At 42.4% G+C, this 11,788-nt stretch overlaps 1 protein-coding gene and 1 pseudogene across 2 annotated transcripts in view; both read left to right on the forward strand.

Moving 5' to 3' along the window:
- Gad1 (glutamate decarboxylase 1) overlaps positions 1-11,788 on the forward strand; it is a 43,697-nt gene that overhangs the window by 24,708 nt on the left and 7,201 nt on the right. For both annotated transcript variants that reach the window (XM_008855237.3, XM_008855238.3), the window contains 8 exons: positions 1,669-1,781; positions 3,310-3,425; positions 3,510-3,589; positions 3,813-3,867; positions 5,890-6,006; positions 7,116-7,180; positions 9,627-9,705; positions 10,896-11,045. In XM_008855237.3, the coding sequence (XP_008853459.1) occupies positions 1,669-1,781; positions 3,310-3,425; positions 3,510-3,589; positions 3,813-3,867; positions 5,890-6,006; positions 7,116-7,180; positions 9,627-9,705; positions 10,896-11,045 (775 nt within the window). The remainder of the gene's footprint in view (positions 1-1,668; positions 1,782-3,309; positions 3,426-3,509; positions 3,590-3,812; positions 3,868-5,889; positions 6,007-7,115; positions 7,181-9,626; positions 9,706-10,895; positions 11,046-11,788) is intronic.
- LOC103751725 lies at positions 1,790-3,295 on the forward strand (annotated as a pseudogene).

Genomic DNA, 11,788 nt, shown 5'->3' on the forward strand with positions numbered 1-11,788 from the left:
TTCTCTTCTTCTTCCTTTATCAGGCCAGCAGACATGAGGGAGTGTTGGTTGCTACGGTGATGGGGCTCAGAGCAGAACCAAAGCATGATTGTGGCCTCCAGAGGTGATGGTAACTGAACACATGGTTTCCAAGGGTCTTCCTTCCAAATTTCCAGGGATCTCCCAAGGAAAATGGACATACTCTTTTTGGAAAAAAAAATTTTTTTCTCCTTCGCCCAGTAGACATATCCTGAGGAGCCTCTCAGGTCTTTTTTGTCACATGTACTGCCATGTGATTAATGTCACTGCTTTTTTTTTCCTCCCTGATTAAAACTTAGTGGCATCACCTATGTCTTATGTACATAGCAATAGTTATCTCATTCTTGCAAATGGCTTTCTAAATCATTAAGCAAGATTCTCGTTAGTCCTTGGCATTGGCACTCAATTCAAACCCCCTGATGATGATGCCTTAATTGGCTGGTCGGCTTAGGCATCTCTTTTCAACAAGGATGGTCTGGGCTCAGCCTAAAGACCCTAATACTTAAGAAGTTCAAGCCAAAACAAGAAAAGCGCCTCAGAACTTAGTAAATATTTTCTGTCTTTGGGCACAATTTTCTGCGGATGAGTCTTCCTTGATTTCTCTGAGGCCCTATGTTTTGATACCCTGATCTTATTGCAATGACTATCCTACCAGACAGTGCTTCTGCTTTGAATTGCTTTGGAAAGGCCAGGGCTTGTTACTGTCACATCCGTTTGTTGGGAGACACATGTAACCTGCCAGGAGATCTGATGCCCACAGTTAGCCATGTATGCCAGTTGACCGTCTTTTTGTTATTTATAATTTGTAATTAAAAAATCATTGCTTCTAATTAGTTTTGACAGATATTGACTTCAGAAAATCATAGATACATAGCTGTTCTTAGGATTATTAGTAGAAAAACTATGTAGATAATTATATTGAGATCTTTAAAACATGGGTTAATATTTTCAATTATCTTCACAGTCAACTTTCAGATTTTACGTGGTTTTTGAAAGATGGAGTTTGGACCTACCTTTTCTAAAGTCTACAAGTGTGAAACTGTCAGTCAGGTTTTTTTGTTTGTTTGTTTTGTTTTTTGGGTTTTTTTTTTTTTTTTGGTCTTTTTGAAGCAGGGTCTCCCTGTAGCCCCAGCTGTCCTAGAACTCACTATGTAGACCAGGCTGGCCTTGAACTCACAGAGACCCGCCCGCCTCTGCCTCCCAAGTGCTGGGACTACAGGCGTGCTCTACCACGCCCAGCTACAGTCAAGTTTTTTTTAAAAACGGTTCAGCCAATTGTAAGTAGAAGTTAGAATGCGGTTTTTTTTCCTTCCAATTAATATTTGCACTGCCTTATAGTTGTAAAGGTGAAAAGGAGCCATCAAAGCCATTCTTTTCCCATCAGCTCCTCTGGGTGAACCACACCTGAGACAGATGAGAAGCTCTTCTGCTAGTGAAGTCACACAGCAGATCTTCCTCCACCTCTTTTGGTAACCCAGGCTGGTTTCTGACACTTTAGGACTGGTGACATGTGATTCCAGGAAACAAATCATTTTAGTGGTTTTGAGCATCTCTTTTTAGAACCCAGCTACAAGTACTACTAAACTGGTCATCTGTGTTCCCAAAATAAGAGCGTTTAATTGTTTATTCCCATTCTCTCCACTATTCCAGGTTTACATATGAAATTGCACCAGTATTTGTCCTCATGGAACAAATAACACTTAAGAAGATGAGAGAAATCATTGGATGGTCAAGTAAAGATGGTGATGGGATATTTTCTCCTGGTGGGTTTCTTTTTGTAACTGATTGCTCTCAGGGTTGCAAGTATGCATCCTTTTCCTTTTTCTTATAATTACTAACACATGTCAATTATACACATTAAGAGGTTTTGTTGTGGCATTTGCATATATGCATGTATCATGACTTGATGATCTTTAAAAACTTTTCTTTAACACTCTCCCTCCCTATCTTTGTCAGGATGAAGGTTAGCAAACATGCTACCGCTGTATGAATTAACTAATGAAGGTTATATCTAGTTCATGCTAAATGGTGCTCTTCTAACAACAGCAAAACCAGGGATCAATGAAACAGATTATCAGTTAACTAGCTTCAGCCTAAATACCTGCTTTAATCTCTAACTCAAAGTAGAAACAATAGGAATCTTTACAACAAGAACATCTATTCTTGGAGGTAGGAAGGAGTTACAGATGGTGCTAGAGACAGCGTAATTACACCCAGGGGAAAAAAATAAATAAGAAATAGATTGTCACAGATCTTGCCACAATGCTGAGGAGGTTCCTTGGGTGGCGCTACAGGAAACTGGCCAAGAACTGGATTCCCACGGCCAGCATGTGGGGTGCTGTAGGTACTGTGGGGCTGGCGTGGGCTACAGACTGGCAGCTGATCTTGGACTGGATGCCCTACATCAATGGCAAATTTAAGCAGGATGATTAGCAGCCACCCTCCTCTGGCCTCTCGGTGACACACCACACTGCAGCCTTTGGAACAGCCTGGAGCCACCTAGCCATGTAGATGACTCAGAGGAAGCCTGCAGTGCCCTGCCAGGGGTCCTGTTCCTTCAAGGACACTTGGGATGCCTTGATGCATGTAGCATTAAAGCAAGTTCTCATACCCGCCCCCCCAAAAAAAGAAATAGAATTGTTCAGGCAATCCAAGCAGACCACAGATTCGCCTATTTCATTCTCAGGGAACTAATGCAAAAGTGGCTAGTTTATGTTCCAGACTTAACTTAGAGAGTTCTCGCCATTCTCCTTGTGTCTTTATTTAGATGGACATGAGTTTCTTTCTGTTTAAGTAACCTTAGATCTCTCCTGGATACAATAACTCAGCCGGGCTGTTCTTTGAAGAGAGTACCAAGACTGGTAACCAAGCAGTGTGCTGTTTCTTTCTGCAAGCTCCATTACTCTCTTTCTCTGTCTTTCTGAACTCAGGGAAGAGATTGATCTTTGTTCGGTAAATAGAGCAGAAAATGGAAGCTGGGAGGTTGTAACTCACCATCTCTTTGCAGCAGCAGCACCACCACCTCATCTTATATGACATCTAGGCTTTGGGTAGGCACTGGAATACATGAATCACTTCCAGACCAACTGCCTATATAGCTTGGCAATGAGCGTGACCACTTACATTCTCAGGGCAAAGGGTCTAGAGGGAAGCCTTTAGCAGTAAGGAAGCCAGCAGAACTTTTCAGGAGATTGTCCTTCCCCTTACCGATATCTTGAGACATGAGTTCAACCTTTGTGTTAAAAACATGACAGAGCCCCAACTCCTCCCACTGTGTCTGCTTGCTGACAGGGGGAGCCATATCCAACATGTACAGCATCATGGCTGCTCGCTACAAGTACTTTCCGGAAGTTAAGACAAAAGGCATGGCAACTGTGCCCAAGCTGGTCCTTTTCACCTCAGAACATGTGAGTTGGGGGCTCTGGCATTGGGATTGTGGTGTTTTCCAAGAGACTAGCCAACTTTTAACCTCAAACCTCCATTTGTTGCAGAGTCACTATTCCATAAAGAAAGCTGGGGCTGCACTTGGCTTTGGAACCGACAATGTGATTTTGATAAAGTGCAATGAAAGGTAGGCAGGGGGAAGTATTAGGTTCTTGATGTATTAAATGTATTCGTCTGTTAAATTTGTTTTATTGTGCTTAAGGACTGGCTCAGTACAGTGTGCCAAGCTGCTAATGGTCTGTTGAAAATATCCGATTACCTTACTTTTTGCTGCTACTGCTAAAGGTTTTTTTTCATGGTTAGTCTTGCTGATTCTTCATTTTAATTTCTTCTATTTGCAACAATTACAGGGGGAAGATAATTCCAGCTGATTTAGAGGCAAAAATTCTTGAAGCCAAGCAGAAGGTATGTATGATTTAGTACATCTAAACCCCATTGTTTCTGACATACAGATTTTTAAAAATATTTTCATTATTTTAATTTTATGTGTATGTGTGTATTACCTGTATGTAGGTAATATAGTGTCATGCAATGCCCTTTGAGGACAGGAGAGACTGTCAGGTCCTCTGGAACCAGAGTTACAGACAGTTGTTAGCTGCCATGTGGGTTTTGGGATTCGAACCCGGGTCCTCTACAAGAACAGTCAGTGCTCTCAACCACTGAGCCATCTCTCCAGCCCACAGAAAATTTTTTATAATAAAATGGTTTTATTGTATTTATAAGATTCTAGTCTCAGATAGTCCCTTATTTCCAATTTATGAAAGAATTTGGCCTCAAGAATAAGCCTACAATTTTTTTCCCTTTGTGAAAAATGAAGAATTTAGCCATTAAATCACCTCATGCCAAGTAATTAGTTTGATATTTTTAAACAAATTACCTGGGTATCAGAAACATGCAGTCTAATTGAACTTTTTACTTGATTCTTGTTAGATATAATCTCATTTTAAAAAGTACCATTTCATCTTGGGATTCTATTCAGCAAAGTGCTTCTGTGCCCTAGCAGACAGCCCATGGTACTTAGCAAATCCAGCTTCAACGAACTACTAAGCAAAAGAATTTCCTAGAACAGCTGTACCCCAAGTCACTGCCAGGTAGCTTCCAGGCCATTTAACAACACATTCTTGTTTGGCTACCTTTTTGCATCTTCTTTTTTAATTGTAGTTGTCTACTGAGTCCTCAACAGAGGAAATGGATGGAAGTGTTACTAGTCCAGGAGCTGAGCTTCAAAACTCCCTAAGCTTCATGGCCTCCCCAATGTCTTAGCTCTTTTCATTCACATCTTTAATTTTTTCTTGTCCATGTCGATAATCACCGAGTATTAGTGTTTCAGCTTTCACGGTGTATAGCTCTCTTATCATTATTATGTGAGTGTGTGTGCATAGCCATGTGTGTGCATATGCATGTGGAGGCCAGAGGACAACCTCAGGTGTCTTTTCCAGACACTATCTATCTTTTCTTTTTTAGACAAGAGTCTCTCAACGATCTGAAAGTCACCAAGTTGGCTAGGCTGGCTGACCAGAAAGACCCAGGCAGGGATCAACCTGTCTCCACCTCTAAGATTATAAGCGTGCACCACTGCGTCTTACTTTTTAATGTGGGTTCTGGCAATTGAACTCAGGTCCTCGTGCTTTCAAGGCAAATATTGTACCAGTGGAGCTATCCCCTCAGCCCCTGTATACACCTATTTTAAAAAACCAAATAATGCTTGAGTTTAATTGTGATATCAAAACACTTAGAAATACCCAGATAATATTTGGAAGTGAAGTATTTGGAGAGGAACCTGCCTGCCATTCCAAATATTTATCATTAATTTTTCCTTCAGTTTTTATCACATAACTTACCACTATGAAACGTATGGTATACTCTGCTTATTTAATCATGTCTGTCACAGCAGAATTCTTCACCTGCTTTGCTCCATGCTGTATCCCCAGCACAAAAAGACCTGGCACATAAAAAACACACAAAACAACAACAAAAACAACAACAACAACAAAATCCTGTCAAATAAATGAATGAATAAACACCAACAAGAACAGTTCCGGTCGTAGTATCTGAACCCACACCAGCTTTGCTCACTGTTTGAAGTGAGTGCTGTTGCATTCTGCTCCATGTAGAAATGAGAAAGGTTAAAAGCATTAATCACGGCCTAGAGGGATGGCTCAGCAGTTAAGAGTGTGTGCTGTTCTTCCAGAGAACCCAAGTTCTGTTCCCAGCATCCATGTCAGACAGCTCACAACCACCTATAACTCCAAGTCCAGGAGACCCAATGTCCTCTTCTGGCCTCTAAGGGCACCTGCATACATGTGTGTGTGGGGAGAGAGAAAGAGAGAGAGAGAGAGAGAGAGAGAGAGAGAGAGAGAGAGAGAGAGGAAAAAAGGAAAATCTAAACAAAAAGCACTAACCAGCTATGTCTCTCTCATCTTATAGGGATATGTTCCCCTCTATGTAAATGCAACTGCTGGCACGACTGTTTATGGAGCTTTTGATCCAATACAGGAGATTGCAGACATATGTGAGAAATACAACCTTTGGCTGCATGTTGATGTAAGTTTCCCGATTCACACACAATCCTGTCCTGTCAGGGCAGAAATAGTGCTGTGCTCAGATATGCCTCCAGGTGCTCCTAACACCCTCTCTGGCCCTTTCTGTACACATTAGCTCCAGGTCTCCCCCACTTCTCAGCCAGCCACACATAACTAATACCTGCCACAGATCTGGTCACCCTCTGGGACTCGAATCAAGTTTGGCTGGCAATAGCTGTCTCTGTGGCTCCTTCTTCAGTCTGCTAGACTAAGGTGGACACTGCCTCCCCAGTCTGCTTCATTTGGACAAATAGCTGCAGAGTAAAATATAACTAATTTCAGAGGGAAAAACATAAAGTATAATATATAGAAAGTGCTGTGTATGTGGCATGGATTTATAACACTTCTAAAAAGAATAAATACCTACTATGTACAGGAAAAATAAGGAAGTGTGCAGAAAGCATTATCAATGAAGATACTTAGTCCCAAATTTTTCCAGAAGCACCAAATGTTCATTCTTACATGTGTGATTGGCTTTTTTTCCTTTCTCCCTGTCCATTCTCTTGCTGGATGTAACTTCTTGAAAATGAACAATGGAGAAATCTGCCCTGCTATTGAATGAATGACTAACAGAGGCTGTGTTGTATGATAGGATATGCCACGCTATCCAGTAAATAGGTGTCATGATTCCCACAACAGTCTCTTACTGTGGCTAGAATTTAGTATGGTGTCGAAACCCAAGCTGGTGCTTTCTGAACATCTCAGAAACTGTTAGAATTACACTTCAGAAGAAGCAGACAGCTGCCTCTGCCATTTAAGTAGCTTTTGATTCCCTCCTGGTAACAGAAGGGAGAGCATTGGGCTCAGTGTATCTCTGGTTCCCACAGCACTTTGGGCCTTTGGGTCTTGCTCCATAAGCATCACAGACCCACTTTCTGGATCATAAAGACATTATCTGGAGAAAGTTTTTATAAAGAAATGGCAAACAGTGAAGAACCCCACAGCCTGCGCTGGTGGAACAGTTGGTGTGGGCTCCTTCCGTCTCCCTTGTGTTTCATTAGGTGTGTGGCATGACCAGTTTTAGATTCGTCAGTGTCACAGCTCCTTTCCTTCCCCTTTCTGTCCTTGCAGGCTGCCTGGGGCGGTGGTCTGCTCATGTCCCGGAAGCACCGGCACAAACTTAGTGGCATAGAAAGGTATGGTGACCTCGGTTAGCTTCCTTCATCCAGTGCATCAAATGCATGGCACACCTTAGTCCAGCCACTCCTCGTCCAGCCCTTATGTCAGCCTCAAGTCCCCCAGCCCTCATTCCCAGCAGTCTGACTAAGCTCACCAACTCAACTGGTATATTTCAAGTATTTATTGTATGATTTATTTCCTAGTCAAATGAGTTCTAGTGTGTTCACAATGTAGACGGAAAGAAAGATACATGAACAGGCCATTACAAGATGAAATTGCACGTGCCCACGGAGGAGAAAAGAGAGATTACGCAGTGTGGGGGACTAGAAGCTAAATCAGTTTGCCAAGGAGGCAGGGAAGCTGCTGATTCCTTTGGCTCTTCTTCCTCAGTAAGCTGGCTGGTCCCTAAAGCAGTAAGACATTCATCTCCCCTGACTTATCTCAGTAGCTATTGGAAAAGGAGGAGACAGGAAGCAAGGGTGTAAGAAAAACTATTCCAGGCAGTGAGAATGGCCTGCACAAGGCTCTGAGGCACAACTGTTCTTGGCAGCCTGGAGGATCATTAAGAGGCAATAGGCATGGAGCAAGGCAGAAATGGTTAAGAGCAGGCCAGCAGGAGAACTGGATGGGGAAGGCATGCCAGGAACACTTACTTAGCAAGGACTCTGGCTTCTGTGGCTGCTACTGTGCCCGTCCACTTCTGTTCCCATTTTGAAAGGCCCATGTCCATATGGGTTAGGCCAGCCCTTTAAAGCAGTCATATGACCCTAGAATTTGGAAGATAACGTATTAGATGTAGATGAGCCTGCCCAACTTTACTTTATATTTCTTAGCCAATCTTCATGTTCCATCCTTGAGTCTAGGAAAATGTGAAACAATTTGCACTAGACTTTTTTTTTTGTCTTTTTTGAGACAGGGTCTTCCCATAGCCCCAGCTGGCCTGGAATGCACTATGTAGACCAGACTGGCCTTATACTCACAGAGATCTGCCTGCCTCTGTCTCCAGAGTGCTGGGATTAAAGGCATGTGTCACCACACCCTTTTTTTTTTTTTTTAACATATAGTGCCCTATTTTGTTCCACTTGTAGAAGCAAAGAATCATTTGCTTCCTGCCTTTAGGATATTCAGAAAACCCCATTTAAAACCATTTACAAGAGCTAAATATAATTTTTAATGACTTGATAAATGATAGAAAATTGGTTAAATTCATACCTTCTGAACATCTGACTCGGATTCTCAGTTTAACTGTCCTGGGGATTTCTCCCAGATCTCTTTCATGAGGCTGACCTAAGGAAAAAGTTCTTCCTCTACTTCCTTGAAACTCAGTACATATATTTCCCTTCTAAAGGACTTAAGCAAGAGAAAGAGACTAAAAAACCCACAGCAGGGGGACTAGGAGAGCACAGGCAATATAATTCTGAGGCAATTGTGTGTGGAAGGGAACGTCTTTCACAAGTATTAAAATGCAGAGCCTAGCTGTGGGTGGGGCCACGAGGAAAGGGTCTGTAACCCACTGAAGCAAATTTCCCAAGTTTTAATCATCATATATTACACTTAGTTGTTTCTGTAATGCCCTAGCTAGTGTGCTCCTTATCCATCTAATTGTGTCTGACAGAGTGATGTGGTTGCTAGGAGACCATGCTTGTTACACTAGCATTGTAGCTCAGACTGGCAAAATTATGCTCGTCTGCATTTGAACAGTGCTGCTAGGTAGTCAGAGTCTACGGCAGGGCAGCTGATTGTTGCTCCTAGGTTTGCCATAAGTAGATATGTCCTCATCACTGGGCCTTCTTTAACTCATAACAGAAAGGCAGAAAGAAGTCAAAGGCTGTTACCTAAACCTGCTGCAGCGGTTATGAGCACCAACTCTGTAATTAGAATCCCTGAAGTTGGTCCTTACACCAGCACCTACCAGCTGTGTGACTTTGGGTAATGTGCTTAACCCTATCTGTGAGTCTCTCTATCTAAAGTACAAATAATAGGAATACCTGCATCATAGTGTTGCTGTGAGAATTATGTACATGGGGCCCAGTGATAAGCATTTCATATTTTATAAACTTGTTTGCCTTTCATTCAGTTCTGGTGAGGCAGGCACAACTCTGAAGCACAGATGAGTTATGTAATATATCCAAGCAAGAAAATGTCAGAGCTGGCTTTCAGACTTGGATAGTTTGGCTGCAAAGCTGGAATACTTAGCCAAGTTCCATACACCTAAAGCTCTCAGCAGTAGGACCCATAAGTGCTTCATAAGTAATAGCTGGTATTAATAGCAGTTGTTTAGCAGTCTGCAGTCAACACCGTGAGACAGCCTGCAAGCATGCATTGCCTGCTTGACCATCAATTTAGGAGAATAGGCAAGGAACGCGTCAGGGACTTCGGTGGAGATGGAGGAGCTTTCCCCACTAGGACAGGCTCTTCTCTGTCTTTCCCATGCCTTCTCAGAGGTTTCTGTGCTTCTTTCAGGGCCAACTCTGTCACCTGGAACCCTCACAAGATGATGGGTGTGCTGCTACAGTGCTCAGCCATTCTAGTCAAGGAGAAGGTCTGTACTCCCTTGGAAGATGGGCTGGCAGCCTGAACATCCCAGGCTCGAGAAGAAAATGCTTAGCAGCCCCCTTGTGAGCCTGTAGGCTGTCCTTTCCTGCCGTCCTAGCTAAGCCAGATTTTTCTCTTAGCTTTTGCTGTCAACTACTCTTTGTCTTTATTCAGTACTTGGGACTCTGTTGGTGACAGACCCTTTAATGAAATTCTTTGAGTAGCCCTTCATGTCTACACAAACATAAGAGTGACTGGGTGAGCCACCTAATCAATGAGAACAAAAAGTGCTCACTGGAGCGTACTATGAGTTCTTAGTAGGCATCTGTAGTCTCAAGAGTTGAAAAAATAATGTGGAAACAGAAGTACAAACACCGACTCAGATCAGCAGGGAATGTTGACCAAAAAGTTTCTATAGGCCCAGTAAGACAGCTCAGCAGGTAAAGGTACTTGCCACCAAGCCTGATGATCTGACTTCCATCCCTGGAACCCACATGGTAGGAGAGACCAGTTCCCACAAGTTGTCTTCTTGATCACTTCACATGTGCATGTGAGTGTACACACACACACACATACACACACACACAATGTATTTTTTCAAAGCTTCTATAAATGAGTTAGAACCATATTCCCTTCTTTATGCACATGGCCTTAGGACCCCTCAACACACAAAATGCACTGATTTTCTGTAAACCTACTGCAGATAAGGTATCCCACTCAGCCTGTCTCCTGTGGGAGTCAGAACGCACACAGGCTCTTTCCTCCACTCACATTGATTCATAGGCGATCTTGCATGAATTAGACTTGAGGGAGGAGGGAGCACTTTAGGGTAGGAAAGTTCTTCATAACAGTAGCTTTCCCACCCACTGGGGATGTTTTTATCCTAAGCCCCACCCAATGAATGACATACTAAATCCTCCTTTGGTATGAAAAAACTCAGAATACCCACATACATTTCCAAATGATCCTTAGAGGAACAGCAAGTCCCTTATTGTAGGCATCCAAGACCAGAGAACATTTTCTAACATTTCCAGAATAACAGAAGGCAGAAAGGCAGAGTTTTTTTTTTTTCCCCAAGAGTGGTTTCAGATGACTTCAAAACAATTGTAAAACCTACAAAGGGCTGAAGAAAAGTGGCATGGCCCCCAAAGCTATCCCTGCACCACATCTCTGACTGTGTCTTGGTTTCTGTGACAGGGTATACTACAAGGATGCAACCAGATGTGTGCAGGATACCTCTTCCAGCCAGACAAGCAGTATGATGTCTCCTATGACACTGGGGACAAGGCGATCCAGTGTGGCCGCCATGTGGACATCTTCAAGTTCTGGCTGATGTGGAAAGCAAAGGTATGAAGAGGGAAATCCAGGAAACAGAACAGAAATATGGCTTGCACAGACTAGTGAAAGAAAGACAGTGATGTATTACAGAGAGCTCATTGTGTATGCAACCAGTTATCTACATAACTGAGCTAACTGCATTTCCTTGTGAATGGAGTAACTTCATTCTTTTCTGTCAATTCTCCCTTCAGTTCATTCTCCTTTGTTTGAATTATCATGAAAGTTTCTCTTAACTTTCTCTTATTACTAAGAATTGTGCTAAGATAAGAATTTCCACAATAATTCTTTTTTTAATCTTTATTTTAACTATTTTGGGGTGGCATGCATGTGCCATAGAACACATGTGGGGGTCAGAGGACAACTTGTGAAAGTTGGTTCTCTCCTTCCAGTATGTGGATTCTGGAGATTAAATTCAGGCCATCAGGCTTGGCAGCAAGTGCCTTTACCCATTGCACAATCTTACTACTCTAAAGACTCTAAAATTATTTAGTGAAGATGTAGAGGAAAAGATAAAATCATTGTATTTCTGAGGAGAACTCTGAATTCCTGTATGAGGCCTCCTATCATGAACTATATATGTAAGTGCATATACATACCACAGTTTTAGATTCTATTTAATTAACTTTCCCATGACTTGTACTTCATATGCTATTCTGGAAACTTCATAGTGTGTGTGTGTGTGTGTGTGTGTGTGTGTGTGTGTGTGTGTGTATACATGCCGTGGGGGTGCAAGTGGTGTGTTCAGAGTATGA

The sequence above is a fragment of the Nannospalax galili genome, unplaced genomic scaffold, assembly GCF_000622305.1.
Source record: "Nannospalax galili isolate Female #2095 unplaced genomic scaffold, S.galili_v1.0 scaffold346, whole genome shotgun sequence".
In the NCBI taxonomy this organism is placed as follows: domain Eukaryota; kingdom Metazoa; phylum Chordata; class Mammalia; order Rodentia; family Spalacidae; genus Nannospalax; species Nannospalax galili.